Raw genomic sequence first — 18,929 nt, 5'->3', positions numbered from 1 at the left:
TATCCATTAGCCTCTATTTTCTTTTTTTTTTCATTCATGGGTCTACACAACTGGCGGTAGCCCATCCGCCTCCCTTAATTTGTGTATGCTTTCTATGACCATATGCAATAGTTTATCTTGTTTAAGAAGAAATCTGCATAACCATTTTTCCAACATTGAGGAGTTCTATGTACCAGTCTATCCTTGTGTAAGTTACCCTCCTTACTCAAAGACATCATCTTCCAATTGTTAAGTGGACTTTTTAGATTCCCTTGTTTCCAACAAGAAAATTTCTCATGAGTCATAATCTTCTGTAGTTTTTTTTCTATTAGAAATTTAGAACTAGGATATCGAAAATCAACAGGTAGTAGATTGTAAAATTTGTGAGAATGGATTTGATTAACATGATTCTTCGACCTAAGGATATATAGTTCTTCCAAGAGGCCAATTTTTTGGGAAACCAATCAATGACATGGTTTCAGAAACCAGACTAGGAAATGAGTAATGCTTAGGCAGTTAAGTGTCTGCTCTCTTTATGTTTATCTTACTAACACATCCTAAGATCTGCCTTTTGATTTGAAATATTTTCAAAATTTCAATCGACAATACATTCATTTCTCTTCAATTATCAAAAAAAAAAAGAAAATACATTCATTTCTCTTCTCAGTCCTCACCAGCACAGGATGATATATCATCTGTAAATTAATTCTAATTTGGTAACCACTACTTTCTCTTTCCCATTTTTGATCACCAAAGTAAACCTACCGTCAGTTCTTCATATCAACTTGCTTAAAAACATTTACAACTAATGTAAAATGTAATAGAACAATTAGCTCCTTCTTGGGGATCTTTTATAGCAGGGAATATGCCTTTTATCAGTCCATTGACCAACATAGAATAGTGGCATGTTTGAGATCTCTTATGTTGTATGGGAAGGAATCTCTCGTTGGCTCCTTTCTCATCCAAACCATTCTTCCTCAAACCCACAAATTTTCAGCACATGATCCAAATAGGACTAATCTACCGTGTCATAAACCTTCTCCAAACCCATTTTTACACACCCATGTTTTCCTCGATTTTCTTAAATTTTTAATACTTTCATCTGCTACAAGGGTTTGATCAGTTGTATGTCACCCATTGGCTCTTAGTTCTACAATTCTTTCATCATGGAATTCTCTCATAGTCTCCATTATGCCCCTGTTTAATAATCTCCTAGAATTCTTGATAGAAGCCCATGGAGAATGATCAGGCTTTGTTGTTCAGAAGGTCTTTTAAGAAATGATGCCAACCCACTATGTAATATTGGTCAATCATATCTATCTACTGTTGCTCTAGTGGAAGAGAGTTCCTATTATGATTCTTCAAGTGATTCGGAATATTAACCAGTAGATTTCTGTTGGTATCAATAGAAATACAATCCTTATTATTGATAAAAAATACAATCCTTATTCACAAATCCTAGGTGCATCAGATTTGGATGCACCACCCGAAATACTCAGATCTGGATTTTCTGCTTAATCTTCAGATTTCACAGAAAAAAATCCAGAAAAATAGTACCTGTATAAAACCACCAAGATACTGACCTGATTGACCAACCATACAGCCTGTGAAAATGGGCCTGGGAGCTTGGAAGAAATGTTTGTGTGTGAAGATGTCTCAAAATCAGTCCTTTGTAGCTTATTCATGAAAGTATGAATTAATTTATCAAACTGTTGGGTAGTAATTGATGGTACCAGACTATGCTCTGGACCATCAAAACAGTGATGGATTACTCTGTATATTTGTTGCATGCTTGTTTGGATTTATGCATTCTCAAATGCCCAAAGAACTTCTGGTGTAATGTTGGAAGTATTGTGCAAATCTTAGTTGACAGTGATCAAGTTAATTAGCCAATGAGTTGGAGCAAGGAAAAATATTACAGAACCTGCATGTGCATCCTTTTAGGCCAGGGCTTGAAGACAAATGTCTAGTAGCATGTGGTTTTATATTATTATAGATTATCTATATAATGGAGGTGTCAAGATGAATGGTTATGTTATACTATGGTGTACATATTAGCAGATAGCATGTAGTTAGAGAACTTTACCTGATTAGAACTTTCTGTTCTTTGTTTGTTTATGTTTTCTTTGTATCTTCTGTAGATGTTTTCTTGTATTCAATCTAAAAAAAGTACTCTTTACTATACTTTTTCTTTCCTTATTCTCTTTTGTAATTTATTTCCTTTGTCCATCACAGACTGTGCGTGTATGGCAAGGTTCCGAAAATGGGAACTATAATTGTCGGCACATCTTGAAGGATCATACTGCAGAGGTTAACCTTCTTTCTTAATCTCACATTTTTTGGATTGAAAATTCTTAATGTTGTTTGTTTTTACTGAAGTTTGTTAGTATTGTTAATGTGAGTGATCAGTGGTTTTGAACTGAGTGATCAGCTTTCATGATAGTTGTTTCTTCTCTATGCAACTTAAATCATACTTATGAACTGGTTTCATTGGCACTTCACTGTCTACTTCTATGACCTATCAATAATTGCCATTTTTTGTTCTTTGCAAATTTAGTGGTTTAGTATGTTATCCAATTTTGATGGTGAAAATCTGCTGTATTTTTATTTTGAGGGAAACTTATAACAATAAAAAAACTTATTGTAATCAATATTTTAAAATGCAGAGATCTAGTGGAAGGCATTCCACCATCCCAAGGTGTGAGATGTAAATCAAAGCACAATAGGATCAAAGCCTCCAGGACGAATTTTTAATTAAAGAATAACTAGAAATAGAGTTAATAAACAGAGTAGAAAATTATAATAAATAAATAGAAAATTGATACATTTACAATTATAATAAGTTGCAAAAATAGGGAAAAAAGGAAAATGATTACATTTACAATTTCCAGTAGTAAAATCTTTGTATTCAATATTCCAAGCTATGCTAGAAGTAAATAGAAGAGAAAATCTAAAGTGGCAAGTGACAATTAATATATAAGCTATATTTCTAAAATAGTAAATTAGAATTTTAAAATCAATATTGGGCATTTCTTTATTATTTGTTTAAACATTCTTTTGCAAGCTCTATACACGTGGGAAAAAGCTCGTAGGTTTGATTTCTTCATGCAACATGGTTTTGGAGCTATAATTTAATTGATTTGTTAATTTGAGTTTCTTCTTACCTTTGCTTTGGAACTAAATGTCAAAAACTTTGCCAGGTGCAAGCTGTCACGATCCATGCCACTCATAACTACTTCGTGACTGCATCTCTTGATAATACATGGTGCTTTTATGATCTTTCTTCTGGATTATGCCTCACTCAGGTCTCCTCTCTCATGGTGCTTTTATGATCTTTCTTCTGGACAATACAATGGTGTTGTTTTTCTCACATTTATAGAATTTTGAATGTAGGTGGGGGATGCTTCAGGGTCTGAGGGCTACATGTCAGCTGCTTTTCATCCTGATGGTCTTATTCTTGGAACTGGTACCTCAGAAGCTCTTGTTAGAATTTGGGATGTTAAAAGTCAGGTATGGATTTATACTGTGCACATTTAACTTTTGTTAGTACCTTTTTTTCGGCAAATCTTGCTAATTTGGTGATGCATATTTGCAGTCAAATGTTGCAAAGTTTGATGGGCATGTTGGGCCAGTAACTGCCATATCTTTCTCTGAAAATGGTTATTTCCTGGCGGTATGCATTTCTATGCCTTACAAACTGTATAAATATAGAACAGGAAATGTCATAAATATGATGTTTCTGTGTCAATAATCAGACAGCAGCTCACGATGGCGTTAAGCTTTGGGATCTACGCAAGTTGAGGAACTTCCGGACCTTTACTCCATATGATTCAAATACACCAACTAATGCTGGTATGGAAAGTTTCACTGTTGGTTCCTACTGAAGTTTTTTGTTTTATTCCATGAGCACGAGGATTTATAGATTTATGGGGATGTGTGTGTGTGTGTCACACCTTAAAAGTGGTTCTTAACCTCTGGTTTCACTGTTTCTTGTGGTTGGTTATGAACCTTCTACCTGTCAGTAACGGGACAGAGGGAATATGCTTCAAGCAAGTATTTCTTTTTCTCTTGCTGCTGATGGACAATGGTAATTGAAACTTGTTGCCTTGTTTGTGTTTCTGCAGTTGAATTCGACCACAGTGGTAGCTACCTTGCAATTGCAGGCTCAGATATCAGGTAGTGTCCAAAAATTTTCCCATGAATTGTGTTTATTTGTCAACTTAACGTCCAAAAACAAAAAGTGCCTTCTGTATTTTTTCTGTAATCTAATTAGACTCCTATGTTATAGTTATTGATTTACAATTTAGGGGTGCAAATCAGGTACCCAATTTGAACAATGCACACAGCATCGGGCCCATTCAAATTTTAACAAATCCTCAGCCCAATCCTGCCCAAGTTGTACCCCTATTACAATTCCACTTGTTGTTTGACTGCCCTCCTTCCAAAAGAAAGAAAAAGAACAAAAAAATGAAAAAAAAACAAAGGTTTTTCATGGATTGACTGCTAGAGTTCATCATGATTTGCATTGGAACAAAAAATGAAAAGAAAAAACACCAAGGTTTCATGGATTGGCTGCTAGAGCTCATCATGATTTGCATTGGCTTATGTATAGCTATGGATGATTTACACTGCATCTTGCATGTCGGATGGTTTACTGAGGCTGCATACGGGGTTGGTTTGACTATGTTAACAGTTGGTTGACTAAACATCCTGTGTCACAGCATGTAGGTTGGTTTTCCTATCGTTGTCCATCAGTCATCCCCCAGGGACAATGTTGCATAACGTTTAAGTCATACTCATTTTAAAACCTTTCGTTTCTTAGGCATTTGTCCACAAATTTGATTTTGCATTTCATCTTTAATTTGTTTCATCAATTATAACTGTCAATCAGCAAATGTCATGTAACATGGGGCCTCCTCTTGAATATGTTTAGACAATTCATCTATGATTGGTACAAATACAAGGGCCAAGTGCTGAGCCTTGGTCACTTGTCAAAAAACAGGAGCTGAACCTTGGTGAAAACCCATCGAAACATGCTTCAGCTTCATTCTTTGGTACTGAAATTAACTAGTGTGTTGTTAATGCTGCAGAGTTTACCAAGTTGCAAATGTTAAATCAGATTGGAATATTGTCAAAACATTCCCAGATTTGTCCGGCACAGGTCTCTCCTTCCTATGCTTGAGCATCAATTCAGCTCCAAAATTATATTTTAGCTTGAAAGTTTTGGAACATAACGGGGTCAGCTTCTGATTTGGGTTCCTTTTTGTAATGGCTGCAGGGAAAGCAACTTGTGTGAAATTTGGTTTGGATGCAAAATATATGGCAGTAGGATCACTGGACCGTAACCTCCGCATCTTTGGACTGCCTGAGGAAGGTGCAGAAGAGTCTTAGAACTTCAATGCCCCATTTATGAAATGAACCTGTCAGCATCTATGGAGTGCTGCATGAACAGCGGATAACATTGGTTTAAACCGGTAGATGCACAACGGAGGAGGGGGTTTTTTCTTGTTTTTTTTTTTTTAATTTATCCAATGTGAAATGGGAGACAAAAGGGAAGGACTGCCGGAGGTTTTAGTTGTATCTCCTGAGTTCTACTTGTGAAGTAGGAGCTTGCATTGGAAATTATGATACCTTTTGTATCTTGTCAATTCGATTTGCAATACCTTTGAAATTTTCTTCCAAGGATGCCTTAAAGAACCTGTGTAAACTGTAAAGTCATCTTTGATTATATTATAGCCGCGCTCTATTGTGTTATTTTGGTTTCACGGCTACTTTTTTTTTTTAATAATGAAGTGGCTGAATTGAATGGTCTAGACTATTGTAGTCTTAGTGAATAAGTTACTAAGTGGGTTGTGGGCTCCTTAATGGCTGATGGCTGAAACCGAATTTGGGTTGATTATCAAACTCTTGAACATATTATTTAATCATTTTAACCACTAAAAGATGGTGACTAATTGTTCATTTTTTAAAGCCCTTGGCTAATCATATTCAACCATTATAATAACCTTCAGGTAACACTGGTCTTAGAAAATCAGGGGCATTAAATCTTTGGTTATCAAATCAATTTTCTTTTTTGGCTGTAATGTAACAATTTCCTTAATTAATTTGAATTCTCAAAAGTAGAGAAAGGAATTAGGGAGTGGGAGATGCGAAGTCATGCATGGCAGGGGTAGACCATAGTAACCTTTAGCTTGACTTCTATCTATTAGGGCTGTTCATGGGTAGGGTTGGGTTGGTTTAATGGATTTTTTTTTTCAACCGACCTGACCTGGTTGGGTTACTTGAAGAGCAAATCGAAACCGACCTGCTATTAAGCAAAACTGACCCAAACATGAATGGTCAGTTTGATACTGTGAACAGTCCTATATTTGGTGTAATATTACCTACTCAAAAAAGGAAAACAATCCTAAAGATAAAAGTAATTCCAATTTAACTAATGTTTTATTGTTCTTTAATGTTAAAAACAAGTAACTAACTAGAAAGAATAATAGGATAAGGATTACCTAATTGGGGAAGAACTAGGAAATCAGAAACTAACTCAGTTTGGTTTCGGTTTTCACACAAGAAAACCGAAACTGAATCGAATTATCAATTTATCCCTCTTCACAACTTGAAACCTACCGGTGGTGAAGAAAAATCGACCAAATTGGGTTGGGTTGGGCCGGTTTGGTTGGTTTGTTATTGTTTGTGAACAGCCCTACTATGTATGTTTAATTAGCATTTATTTATGTACTTCGTTTTGAAAATTTGAAATAAAATGAAGGGTAAAAGTGTCACAAGTTATATGAGTCTATTAAAATAATTTGATTGTTACTACAAAAATTAGGGAGCGGGGCCTGGGCCTAAGCCCGAGAGACCAGCTAGAAAATTGGAAAAAGATTTTTTCTTTTTTTTTTATTTAATAAGAAACTGTTTTATTTATATTAAAAGACATTGTGACTTGAGGCGTGATGGTTGGGCCAGTCTCAAACTCAGACCTGAGTATATTCTGTTAATACAAAGACAAAGCCTGGCCCAGTTTGGCCCATGAACATGTCTATGCATTAGGAATATCTCCTCATGAATGACAACTTACATGACCTGTTCATGGGATGGGCCCAAGCTTGGCTTTTGCCAAATTTTGAAGGGGCTTGGCTTGAAGCCCAAGCCTGATACAATGTAATGTCAAGCTCAAAGCCTGACTTATGAACAGACTAGGAACTTCCTTGACCATCTTCCAGTTAAGTTTTCACACTTGCTTGGGGCTCTACTGGCCGATGATCTGAGCACTGCTCTAGGCCTTTCTATGAGTTCTTTATTTTCTCGTGTCCTCCGCAGCTTTACAAACCATAGAGCGTATGGTATCACCGTTGCGATCGAGATGTAGATGTAGTGGAACTTAATTGACTGATCCCTTGGGTGTAACTGCAACTACTATCATGGAGTATATAGTGATGAGCACCGACTCCATATATAAGTGAGAAAGGCAAGTAATGTTGATGTACGCAGAGAGATGCAAACCCAACGTGTTAGCTAGAGAACAAGAATAAAGAGAAGGTGATCGAATGATCAGCATAGATTTATCTTCATGCTTTGTCGCTACCGTCGTCATCCTACCAAACGCCTCTAGGAGGATTGACTCTGGATTGGAAGGTCACGGTAGTGATCAATGCTGCCACCACCACCAACACGTTCCGAGTTTCACGAGTGTAGTCTCTATTGATATCAAGGATAATGGTGACATGTCACCAGATACTCGCATGATCCATACATGTGATGAGCTTCACTCTACTTGATCTCTAACTGTTCTCTTCTCTCTTATCTTGATAAGTTCTATATCTCTCCCTAGATAGAGTCCTATTGTAACTCAGACTAATCTTCTAAATTAAGTATTGCACACAAACTCTAACAGTTATGCTATATTCAAACTTCATTAATTTATCAATAAATAGAACAAGGTTCGATGAACCCATTTATTCGAACAATTCTCAAAATCTTGCCTCTTTATTTCAAACTTGGTATCAGAACCAAATTCATCATGTCATCAATCAACAGTGTGACCAGAGGAGTTATTAATGGTCTTGGATCGTTGGCTTCAATAGTAACTCCAAGGGCACCAACATCGATGCCAAACATCACACATTATTTGCCCATCAAGCTGAACAACGATAATTATCTTCTTTGGCGTGCATAACTTCTACCAATCCTCAAAACCCATAAACTGGGAATGGTAGAAGGAAAAGTTCCTGCTCCCCTTGAAGAGATCGATGACCCAGAGGATCCATCAAGGAAGATTTTTAACCCAACTTTTGATCATTGGTACCATTTGGATCAATTAGTAATAAGATGGATAGTTTCGTCTCTCAAAGGAGTTCTTGTACAAGTCATAGGAATGTCTCCATCAGTTGAAGTATGGGGTGCGTTAGAAGATTCATTTGCTTCACACTCCATATCCATAATTCTTCAACTAAGGAGACAACTTCAGAGTCTCAAGAAAGGTACTCTTTCTATTTCTGAATATATTAAAAAAGCCAAAGGTATTTTCGGTAGTTGCTGAACCTGTTTTAAAACAAGATCTTGTACTATTTATTTTGGGTGGACTTGGACATGAGTATGAATCGTTTATTACTACTATTACTAATCAATCCTATCTTGATAAATTATGATATTGTTGGTCAATTAATTAACCATGAGTCTTGGCTCCGAGAGAACCAATCTATTAAGGCCAATGATAATGCTTCTGCCAATCTTGCCTCCTCTAGCAACAAGAATCACTCTCAGCAGCCGCACAACAACTCCCAGCATGGCGGAGGCAAAGGTAGTCATGGTGGTTACACTAATGGCTCAGGATGTGGTAGAGGGCTTAACACCATTGTTTATGAGCTATGTAACATTCTTGGTCATGGAATTTGGAAGTGTTGTCGCCGATTTGATATTTCTTATCTTGGTGGTGATTGTCAATCTGCTCCGATTTCCACTTCTGAACCAACAGCTTTTCACATTGGCAACTCATCTTAGTTTGGTCCAGCTTGGTATCCGGACTCAGGAGCGATACATCACATCACATCTGAACTCACCTTCAGGTTCGATTAGACTATGGTGGGTCTGATCAGATGAAAATTGGTAACGATGCATGTTTGAAAATTAAAAATACTCGTTCTTCTCTTATTTTTAATGGTGATCATAAATTTCATTTGCAAGATATTTATCATATTCTATCAATTACAAAAAAATCTTCTATTAGCCAACAACTTTACCAAAGATAACAATATTATTTTTGAATTTCATCCCACTTATTTTCTCTTGAAGGACCATACGAGGAGAGTTCTACTTCAAGGACCCAATAAATTTGGACTCTATCAGTTTCCTACTTCAACAATAATTGATCAATCCTTTTCATCGAGTAATGTTGTTGCATTTGTTGGAGAGAAAGCCTCAATTTGAGTCTAGCATCATCGACTTGGGCATGCTTCTACTAAAATTGTTCAAAATGTTCTCATGGTTTGGCCTTTCGTACATTGGTTCGTTTCATTCACAAGTGTGTGGTGCATGTCAGCTAGGCAAAAGTCTTCGTTTTCCCCTTTCAGTTTCATCTACTTCCTATAGTCGTTCATTAGAGTTAGTTTATTCTGATGTATGGGGACCTACCCCAATTGGTTCTAGTAGTGGCTTCAGATATTATGTTTTACTTGATGCCATTTCAAAATTTTCTTGGATTTTTCCCGTGCACAAAAAAATCTAAAGTATTTGACATTTTTCTTAAGTTTGAAAGGCATGTTGAAATATTATTTGATGTAAGAATTAAGTTTTTTCAATTTGATTGGAGAGGAGAATACTGACACCTTGCACAATATCTTGACTCTCAAGGAATTGGACATAGGCTCACTTGCCCACACACCCATGAACAGAATGGTACTGTTGAATGCAAGCATCGACACATGATAGAGTCCAACTTACTGGTGTCCTCCTCTCTCTCTTAGACTTTTTGGTCCGATGATGCCGAAACTGCAATCTTTCTAATCAATTGCCTCCCCACACCAACTCTCAATGGAAAGTCTCCTTATGAAACTCTTTTTGGCCAGCCACCGGACTATTCTCTACTTCGCACTTTCAACTGCACTTGTTATCCCTTTTTGCACCCATACAATCGTCACAAGATGGAATTCAGATCCTCTCTTTGCATCTTCTTAGGTTATAGCTCCTCCCACAAAGGTTATCGCTGCTATGATATAAAAATTGGCCGCTTATATATCAGTCGCCATGTTGTCTTTGACGAGCAATTCTTTCTGGGTATACCATCACCACCATCATCTCCAAATCCCAGCACCGGCGGAGTTTCACTACTTCCAATTTGTACAGCTCTAGTATAGAGACCAGCACCTCCACCAATTTGAGACCCACATTCTCCTTCCTGTTCGGTGTCATCACCTTTATTTGCTTTTGGGTTTGTCACTGTGGATTCAATTCCCAGCTTGGATAGCTGTGATTCTTCACCTTGGGTTTGCCCGCATACTCGGATGATTCAAGAAATCTTGGATACCACTCAACCGGTTCATGCTCCTCTAGTTCGCACCCATTCTATGGTAACTCGATCTGTGAGTTCCGCTGTGGCTCCATCTGCTTTTGTTGCTACTCGGTATCCTCTGCCTCTTTGCTTTAATTCTACAGTGGAAGCTACTGAATCTGAACCCACATCTTACTAGCAAGCCTCCAAACATAAACATTGGCGTGATGCCATGGCAATGGAGTTTAGTGCTCTAGTTGAAAATGGGACATGGGAGCTTGTTCCACATCACCCTTTCATGAATGTGGTTGCTTCCAAGTGGGTATACAAGAATAAACGGAAACCTGATGGTTTTGTGGATCGTTACTGATGTAACCGTTTCTGGTCACGTACCATTTTTTGTGATGTATAAATTTTTTTGGCTAAGTACCTCGTTATTTGACCCGGTGGTGACGTGCCTTGGTGATGAGCTACTTGGTGACGAACTGCCTGGGGGCGGACTGCCTGGTGGCGAGTTGCCTGGTGGCGAATTGCCTGGTGGCGAACTCTCTGGTGGCGAACTCCCTGGTGGCGAACTGCCTGGTGGACTCGTCACTTGACTTGCTCCTAGGCGGCCTGCAACTCAGAGGATGATGGAGCTCCCTGGTGCAGCGCAACCCGACTACCCTTCGCGTGAGGTGATTTCCTCTCCTTTGTAGGCGGCAGGAGCTGAGGGACCTGCGAGAACTGAATCAGAGGATCTGGGGGTACTTTCCCGGCGGGGACTCTCCGATGCCTAAGTTAGCATTCTGATTGCAGAGAGCTTGGAGAGAAATGAGAGAGCTAGAGAGCAGGGGTTACCCTCCTTTTTTTTCTCCTCCCCCTCCCCTTTGGGGGGTGAGGTCTTTATATACCGGAGTCCTCGCGGGTTAGGTGGGTGAAAAGCCTCCAAACGGTAAGACTCGTCACATCCCGTCAGAACTGGGATAGGGTGCTGAACTCCTCGAGGTCGTCAGGCTGGCGCTTGTGTCAGGCGGCCAGGTCGACGCCTGGGCCAGGTTATCAGGGCGGCGCCTGCGTCAGTCGGCGGGTCGGTGTCTGGGCCAGGTTGTCAGGTCGGCGCCTGTGTCAGCCGGTGGGTCGGTGTCTGGGCCAGGTTGTCAGGTCGGCGCCTGTGTCAGTCGACGGGTCGGTGTCTGGGCCAGGTTGTCAGGCAGGAGATCTTCCTGCGATACTTGGGGACGAACTGCTTAGTGGCGAGCTGCCTAGTGGCGAACTGCCTATGCAATGCCGAGTTGTCTAAGTTGCTATGCTAAGGGTGAGCTGCCTATGGCGAGCTGCCTGTGGCGAGCTCGAGCTGCTTAGTGGCGAGCTGCCTATGGCGAGCTGCCTATGGCGAGTTGCCTATGGCGAGTTGCCTATGGCGAGCTGCTTATGGCGAGCTGCCTATGGCGAGCTGCTTATGGCGAGCTGCCCATGGCGAGCTGCTTATGGCAAGTTGCCTATGGCGAGCTGCCTAGTTGTCAAGAGGCTATACTCAGTTGGCATGAGGTGCCAGGTGTCACAATTTCACTGGAGGGCCAAATCTGCCTTCATCAATTGCCCCTCACTCCCGAGCTGAGAGTAACTCAGCGAAGGGAGTAGATTTCTTTTGGCCCGTAAGTCGACGAGCTAGTAAGTGCCGATCCAATTCCTTAGGCTTCGGGAGCTGCCTGTATGTGGCGAGCTGCCAGTAAGGCGAGGGGGTCTCCACTAGTTCAGTAGTGTAGCTCTTTAGGCTTTGGGGCGATTTATAGTTCACTTTTGCTGATTTTGCTCCTACTGAGGAGGCGACTGGATATTTAGCAATAGTGTGGCCCGTAGGCTTTGGGAGTGACTTGTAGTCTAATCTTCTTTGACTTTTGCCCGTGCCAGAGAGGCGACCGGGTCTTAAGCAGTAATGTGGCCCGTAGGCTTTGGGAGTGACTCGTAGTCTACTCTTTTTTGACTTTGCCCGTGCCGGAGAGGCGACCGGGTCTTAAGCAGTAATGTGGCCCGTAGGCTTTGCCTGTGAGGTGTCGAGCTATGATTGTGCTGCATCAGCTTCGTAATGCCGGTCACCCACTCCTACAAGAAGCTACTAGGAGCTCGACCTTCGGGGGCAGCGCTACTAACTTTAGGTCGCCATCTCACACGGGAGCCTTGGAAGGCTCGACCGATAAGGGCGCCTATGTAGTCTGTTGGCCGTCAACTCCCGCGGAAGCCACGAAGAGCTCATCTTTGTAGGGGGGACCTTGCGGAGAGGACTGATGAGGCATTATCTGAATTGAAAGTAAGGTTGGTAGAGCTACTTAGTCTGTTAGCTCCCTGCAGAGTCTTTGAGTTCATAAAAAATGTAAACTATAGAGTGATAACTTCAATTTCTAAAAAGTGAGGACTTAGCTTTGGTAAGATGAGAACTTAGCTTTAGTAGGATGATAACTTAGCTTTTTGTAGCATGTTCCCACAGACGGCGCCAATTGATGTAACCGTTTCTGGTCACATACCATTTTTTGTGATGTATAAATTTTTTTGCCTAAGTACCTCGTTATTTGACCCGGTGATGACGTGCCTTGGTGATGAGCTACTTGGTGACGAACTGCCTGGGGGCGGACTGCCTGGTGGCGAACTGCCTGGTGGCGAGTTGCCTAGTGGCGAACTGCCTGGTGGCGAACTGCCTGGTGGCGAACTGCCTTGTGGCGATCTGCCTGGTGGTGAACTGCTTGGTGGCGAACTCCCTGGTGGCGAACTGCCTAGTGGACTTGTCACATGACTTGCTCCTAGGCGGCCTGCAACTCAAAGGATGGTGGAGCTCTTTGGTGCAGCGCAACCCGACTACCCTTCGCGTGAGGTGATTTCCTCTCCTTTGTAGGCGGCGGGAGCTGAGGGACCTGCGAGAACTGAATCAGAGGACCTGGGGGTACTTTCCCAGCGGGGACTCTCCGATGCCTAAGTTAGCATTCTGATTGCAGAGAGCTTGGAGAGAAATGAGAGAGCTAGAGAGCAGGGGTTACCCTCCTTTTTTTTCTCCTCCCCCTCCCCTTTGGGGGTGAGGTCTTTATATACCGGAGTCCTCGCGGGTTAGGTGGGTGAAAAGCCTCCAAACGGTAAGACTCGTCACATCCCGTCAGAACTAGGATACGGTGCTGAACTCCTCGAGGTCGTTAGGCTGGCGCTTGTGTCAGGCGGCCAGGTCGGCGCCTGGGCCAGGTTGTCAGGGTGGCGCCTGCGTCAGTCGGCGGGTCGGTGTCTGGGCCAGGTTGTCAGGTCGGACTGCCTGGGGGCGGACTGCCTGGTGGCGAGTTGCCTGGTGGCGAACTCTCTGGTGGCAAACTCCCTGGTGGCAAATTGCCTGGTGGACTCGTCACTTGACTTGCTCCTAGGCGGCCTGCAACTCAGAGGATGGTGGAGCTCCCTGGTGCAGCGCAATCCGACTACCCTTCGCATGAGGTGATTTCCTCTCCTTTGTAGGCGGCAGGAGCTGAGGGACCTGCGAGAACTGAATCAGAGGATCTGGGGGTACTTTCCCGGCGGGGACTCTCCGATGCCTAAGTTAGCATTCTGATTGCAGAGAGCTTGGAGAGAAATGAGAGAGCTAGAGAGCAGGGGTTACCCTCCTTTTTTTTCTCCTCCCCCTCCCCTTTGGGGGGTGAGGTCTTTATATACCGGAGTCCTCGCGGGTTAGGTGGGTGAAAAGCCTCCAAACGGTAAGACTCGTCACATCCCGTCAGAACTGGGATAGGGTGCTGAACTCCTCGAGGTCGTCAGGCTGGCGCTTGTGTCAGGCGGCCAGGTCGGCGCCTGGGCCAGGTTGTCAGGGCGACGCCTGCATCAGTCGGCGGGTCGGTGTCTGGGCCAGGTTGTCAGGTCGGCACCTGTGTCAGTCGACGGGTCGGTGTCTAGGCCAGGTTGTCAGGCAGGAGATCTTCCTACGATACTTGGGGATGAACTGCTTAGTGGCGAGCTGCCTAGTGGCGAACTGCTTATGCAATGCCGAGTTGTCTAAGTTGCCAGGCTAAGGGTGAGCTGCCTGTGGCGAGCTGCCTATGGTGAGCTGCCTGTGGCTAGCAGCATGTGGCGAGCTGCCTGTGGCGAGCTGCCTATGGCGAGCTGCCTGTGGCGAGCTTGAGCTGCTTAGTGGCGAGCTCGAGCTGCCTGTGGCGAGCTCGAGCTGCTTAGTGGCGAGCTGCCTAGGGCAAGCTGCCTATGGCGAGCTGCCTATGGCGAGTTGCTTATGTATGGCGAGCTGCTTATGGCGAGCTGCCTGTGGCAAGCTGCTTATGGTGAGCTGCTTATGGCGAGCTGCCTATGGCGAGCTGCCTAGTTGTCAGGAGGCTACACTCAGTTGGCATGAGGTGCCAGGTGTCACAATTTCATTGGAGAGTCAAATCTGCCCTCATCAGTTACAAAGCCCACCTAGTAGGTCAATGTTTCACTCAGATTCTGGGGGTTTATTTTTCAAACACTTTTAGCCATGTCGTTGAACCAACCACCATATGCACTATTTTGTCTCTTGCAATCTCTCAACAGTGGGATGTTTGCCAATGCCTTCCTAAATGGGCTTGTAACTAAGAATATTTACATGCGGCAACCGAAGGGCTTTGAGGATGCTGATCTCCCCTCTCATGTTTGCAAATTATCCAAATCTCTTTATGGGCTTTGATAGGCCCCGCAAGCATCGTTCTCTCGTACTAAACTCACTGAGTTGGGCTTTTGTACTTCTCGTTGCGGTCCATCATTGTTTATTTACTCTAGAGGGGATCAACATGTTTATTTGTTATTATATGTAGATGATGTACTGCTCGCTACATCCTCTCTGACTCTCATTCAGTCTCTTGTTAAAAGCCTGGCATGTTCCTTCAAACTCGAAGATCTAGGATCTCTCCATTACTTCTTAGGAATTGAAGTTCACAGAAATATGCATGGTCTTAATCTCAACCAGTGCCAATATATTATTGATCTTCTTCACCGTGTTGGTCTTGATGGTGTTAAGATGCTTTCCACTCTAATGGCAACCTCTACTAAGCTTTTGAAGCTCAATGGCTCCCCTTTCTCTGACCCTTCTTAGTACCGAAGTATTGTTGGAGGTCTACAGTATCTCACTCTCACTCGGCCTGATATTAGTTTTGTAGTTAACAAGGCTAGTCAGATTTTACAGAATCCCACTGATGAACACTAGATAGCTGTCAAACGCATTCTTTGGTATCTTAAACATACTTTAGACCATGCATTATTTTTCTCCTCACAGTCATCTATTCACCTTACTATGTTTTCTGATGCTAATTGGGCCGGATACCTTGATGATCGAAGATCCACTAGTGGTTATTGTATCTTTCATGGTTCTCATCTTATTAGATAGAGTGCCAAGAAACAATAGAAAATTGCACGATCTAGTACGGAAGCTGAATTTCATTCCCTTGCCAACACCACCACCGGATTACTTTGGTTATAGTCTCTCCTACAAGATCTAGGAGTTCGATTGTCTTCAGCTCCAACTCTTCATTGTGATAATGTGGGTTTGTGCTACCTTGCTGCTCATCCAATTTTTCATGCTTGCACCCGTCATATTGAGGTCAACTTTCACTTTCTCCGTGATCTTCTCCTAAAGTTTTTACTTCAGATACAACACATTCCTTCTCTTGGTCAGCTCACTGACATCTTCACCAAGCCTCTATCATCTCCACGGTTCACATCGATAGTAGACAAGCTACATGTGCTTCTTATATCCATTTGCTTGAGGGGGCATATCTAGGATAATGGTGACATGTCACCAGATAATCGCATGATCCATACATGCGATGAGCTTCACTCTACTTAATCTCTAATTGTTCTCTGCTCTAGCTCTTATCTTGATAAGTTCTATATCTCTCCCTAGATAGTCTTATTGTAACTCAGACTAATCTCCTAACTTGAGTATTGAACACAAGACTCTAATAGTTATGTTGTATTCAAACTTAATCTATTTATCTATAAATAGAACAAGGTTAGACGACCCAACTTATTCGAACCATTCTCAAAATCTTGCCTCTTTATTTTAAATTGTTGAAAAATGAATGCTAGCTTCGGGGTAGAGTCATTAGCCTTCTGCTGGGGAGTGGGGAGTACCCATTCTGATCAACACCTAGAAGTAGGGGTGTTCACATTAAATGTCAAAAACCGACCAAACCAGCCCGACCCAACCCGAGTTGATTGATTTTTCAAAACCATTGGTCAGTTCCAGTTTGTGTGAGAAAATAAACCGACAACTCAGTTCAATTACCGAACCGACCCTATATGTTTTAAGTAATTACTAAGTAGTTCCTACTCAACCCTACTCTCTATTGTTAACTTTAAATTTAAGTAAAGTTATTTATTACCTTTTTGGGTTTAGCAAGCATTGATGTGAATGAATCTTGAAAATTGGAATGGACAAACATGTTGGATTGTTGGATTCTTCACTCTTCAATTTTGGAAAGAGAAAAAAAGAGAGGTTAAATAAAGTTAATTATTACCTTTATTAGTTTATTTATTGTCTTTTTGGGTTTAGCAAGCATTGCTGTCAAGAACTCTTGGAAATTGGAATGGAGAGACAACTTTTGGAGTCTTCACTTTTTTGTTTTGAAAATAGAAAAAAAAAAAGAGAGATTAAATAAGCTGATTAAACCGATAAACCAACACAAACCAACCCCTTCATGTTTGGGTCAATTTTTCTTCAAGGTTGATCAGTTTCGGTTTAATCAATAAATAAACCAACTAGATCAGGTCGGTTGAATAAAATGACTCAAACCGACTCAACCCAACCCATAAACACCCCATAAGCTGACTATGCCCATTAACAGAACTCTAGCTTCCAGGTGATTATATATTAGCTGGCAGGTGGTCGCTTCTGAATTTGAACTTTCCTGAGAAATGACCGAGAAAGTAAGAACTCACCCAGTGGTAGTTGAGAATTGCGACCCCGAATTCAATGAAACACAGACACATTAAACCAGCAATTTGATGAAACCCGGATTTCCTGCACTTGGTATGGTGTGGGACGTGGTACACTTCCAATGAGATTCAGCCACGTCCCACTCCACATGCATTCTAGGGGTGTTGGTCTCCAATTTCCTTTGTTTTCGATATTTTAAAAATAAGAAAAAAGGCAGAGAAAAAATAGGGAAGTTGACGATGGAGAGTGGTTCTTATTTGGGCAGCATTGAGAGAAGAGACTTGCTAAGAAATTTGCAGTTGTTTGAACAGTACACAGTGACGAATCATTGGTAACTTTCCACCAAAATTGTGACATCTCACTCCTTTTTATAGATTTATTCTGTATACATCTCTACTTTAATCCCACCGAACCACCGCTATAAGTTTGAATTATTTTAACCGCACTAAGTCTATGTTACTGTGGTAAATAGTTCAGAGAGTTGAAATTTCAGCCCATATTCTTAACCATTTGATGGGACATGTTTAGAATCAATTTTGTATTAAATAGTTACAAATTTATGGCTACCATCATTTGGAAGTCTTTTTACAAAAAAAACTCAACCCAAGAATAGAGATTTGTCAATAGCAACGTTTTAAAAAAATGACTTGGAAATGGAACCGGCCACTGGTTTTCGGGCCGACGGTCCAGCCATTCAGTTCAAATGAATGGCCCGTTCAAACAAATAAAATAAAAAAAGTTTAAAAATAAAGAATGGTCAAAACCATTAAAGGGGTCGACGGGTCGATTGTTCGATCACTTGACTTTTTCAACAATTTTCGACAAAAAATTGGATTTGAGGTAAAACGGAACTGTTTTCCTGGACAGTTCCTGGGCCAAACAGTCTGACCATCAGAATCAACAGCGGTTTGAAAACCTTGGTCAATACTAATTATGTTGCAAAGCATTTGTTTGTTCCATGCATGTCTTTCTGTCGAAAACATCCAATGCTCTTAAACTATACATCCAAAAAGCATGTTTTGTAACGATCATTTAATGGATGGTAAAATGGGTCATAACCATGGTTTTCAAAATCAGATCCGGAAAAAAACCAGAAACCGATCAGGTGACTTGTTCTGGTTTTCCCCAAAACCGGATTTTCCATAAAACCATTGATTTTGGTCAACAAACCGCTGACCCGGTCGGTTAATCGTTCGAACGGTTTTCATTTTTTTAAGTTTTTTTAAATTTTTTATTTTTTTATTAGAACGGGCCGACCATTCGACCCAGTAACTAGACCCCTGACCAGTTCGATCTCCGAATCGGTTTTAAAAACCATGCATATAACAGTTCACTCAAGCATATTAAGTTTTAAAAACCAACCACTCACCACCGTTCTTAGCAAATCTCTTCTCTCAATGCCAGCCAAAGAAGAAACACTTTTCACTTTTCTAAAAATTGGTTGTTAATGGCATCTTGATTTGAAAAAGCTTTGGTTTAGCCTCTTTCCTATTTCGACTGGGCAGTCAACTTTTCTATTTTTTCTCCACCTTTTTCTTATTTTTAAGATATCAAAAAAAG

General features: G+C 41.4%; 1 protein-coding gene across 1 annotated transcript in view; it reads left to right on the top strand.

Moving 5' to 3' along the window:
- The window catches only part of LOC104611002 (pre-mRNA-processing factor 19-like), a 32,048-nt gene extending 26,315 nt beyond the window's left edge, over nt 1-5,733 (top strand). Inside the window, exons 13-20 of the mRNA XM_010277900.3 lie at nt 2,215-2,289; nt 3,180-3,284; nt 3,373-3,489; nt 3,575-3,652; nt 3,735-3,831; nt 4,104-4,155; nt 5,070-5,140; nt 5,258-5,733. Of these exons, the coding sequence (XP_010276202.1) occupies nt 2,215-2,289; nt 3,180-3,284; nt 3,373-3,489; nt 3,575-3,652; nt 3,735-3,831; nt 4,104-4,155; nt 5,070-5,140; nt 5,258-5,370 (708 nt within the window). The 3' untranslated portion in view covers nt 5,371-5,733. The remainder of the gene's footprint in view (nt 1-2,214; nt 2,290-3,179; nt 3,285-3,372; nt 3,490-3,574; nt 3,653-3,734; nt 3,832-4,103; nt 4,156-5,069; nt 5,141-5,257) is intronic.
- The last annotated feature ends 13,196 nt before the right edge of the window (nt 5,734-18,929 follow it).

Source organism: Nelumbo nucifera, chromosome 7 (genome assembly GCF_055504915.1).
Source record: "Nelumbo nucifera cultivar China Antique chromosome 7, China Antique-T2T, whole genome shotgun sequence".
Classification (NCBI taxonomy): Eukaryota; Viridiplantae; Streptophyta; class Magnoliopsida; order Proteales; family Nelumbonaceae; genus Nelumbo; species Nelumbo nucifera.
Note: the sequence above shows the minus strand (reverse complement) of the source record. Positions and strands in the feature narration are given on the sequence as shown.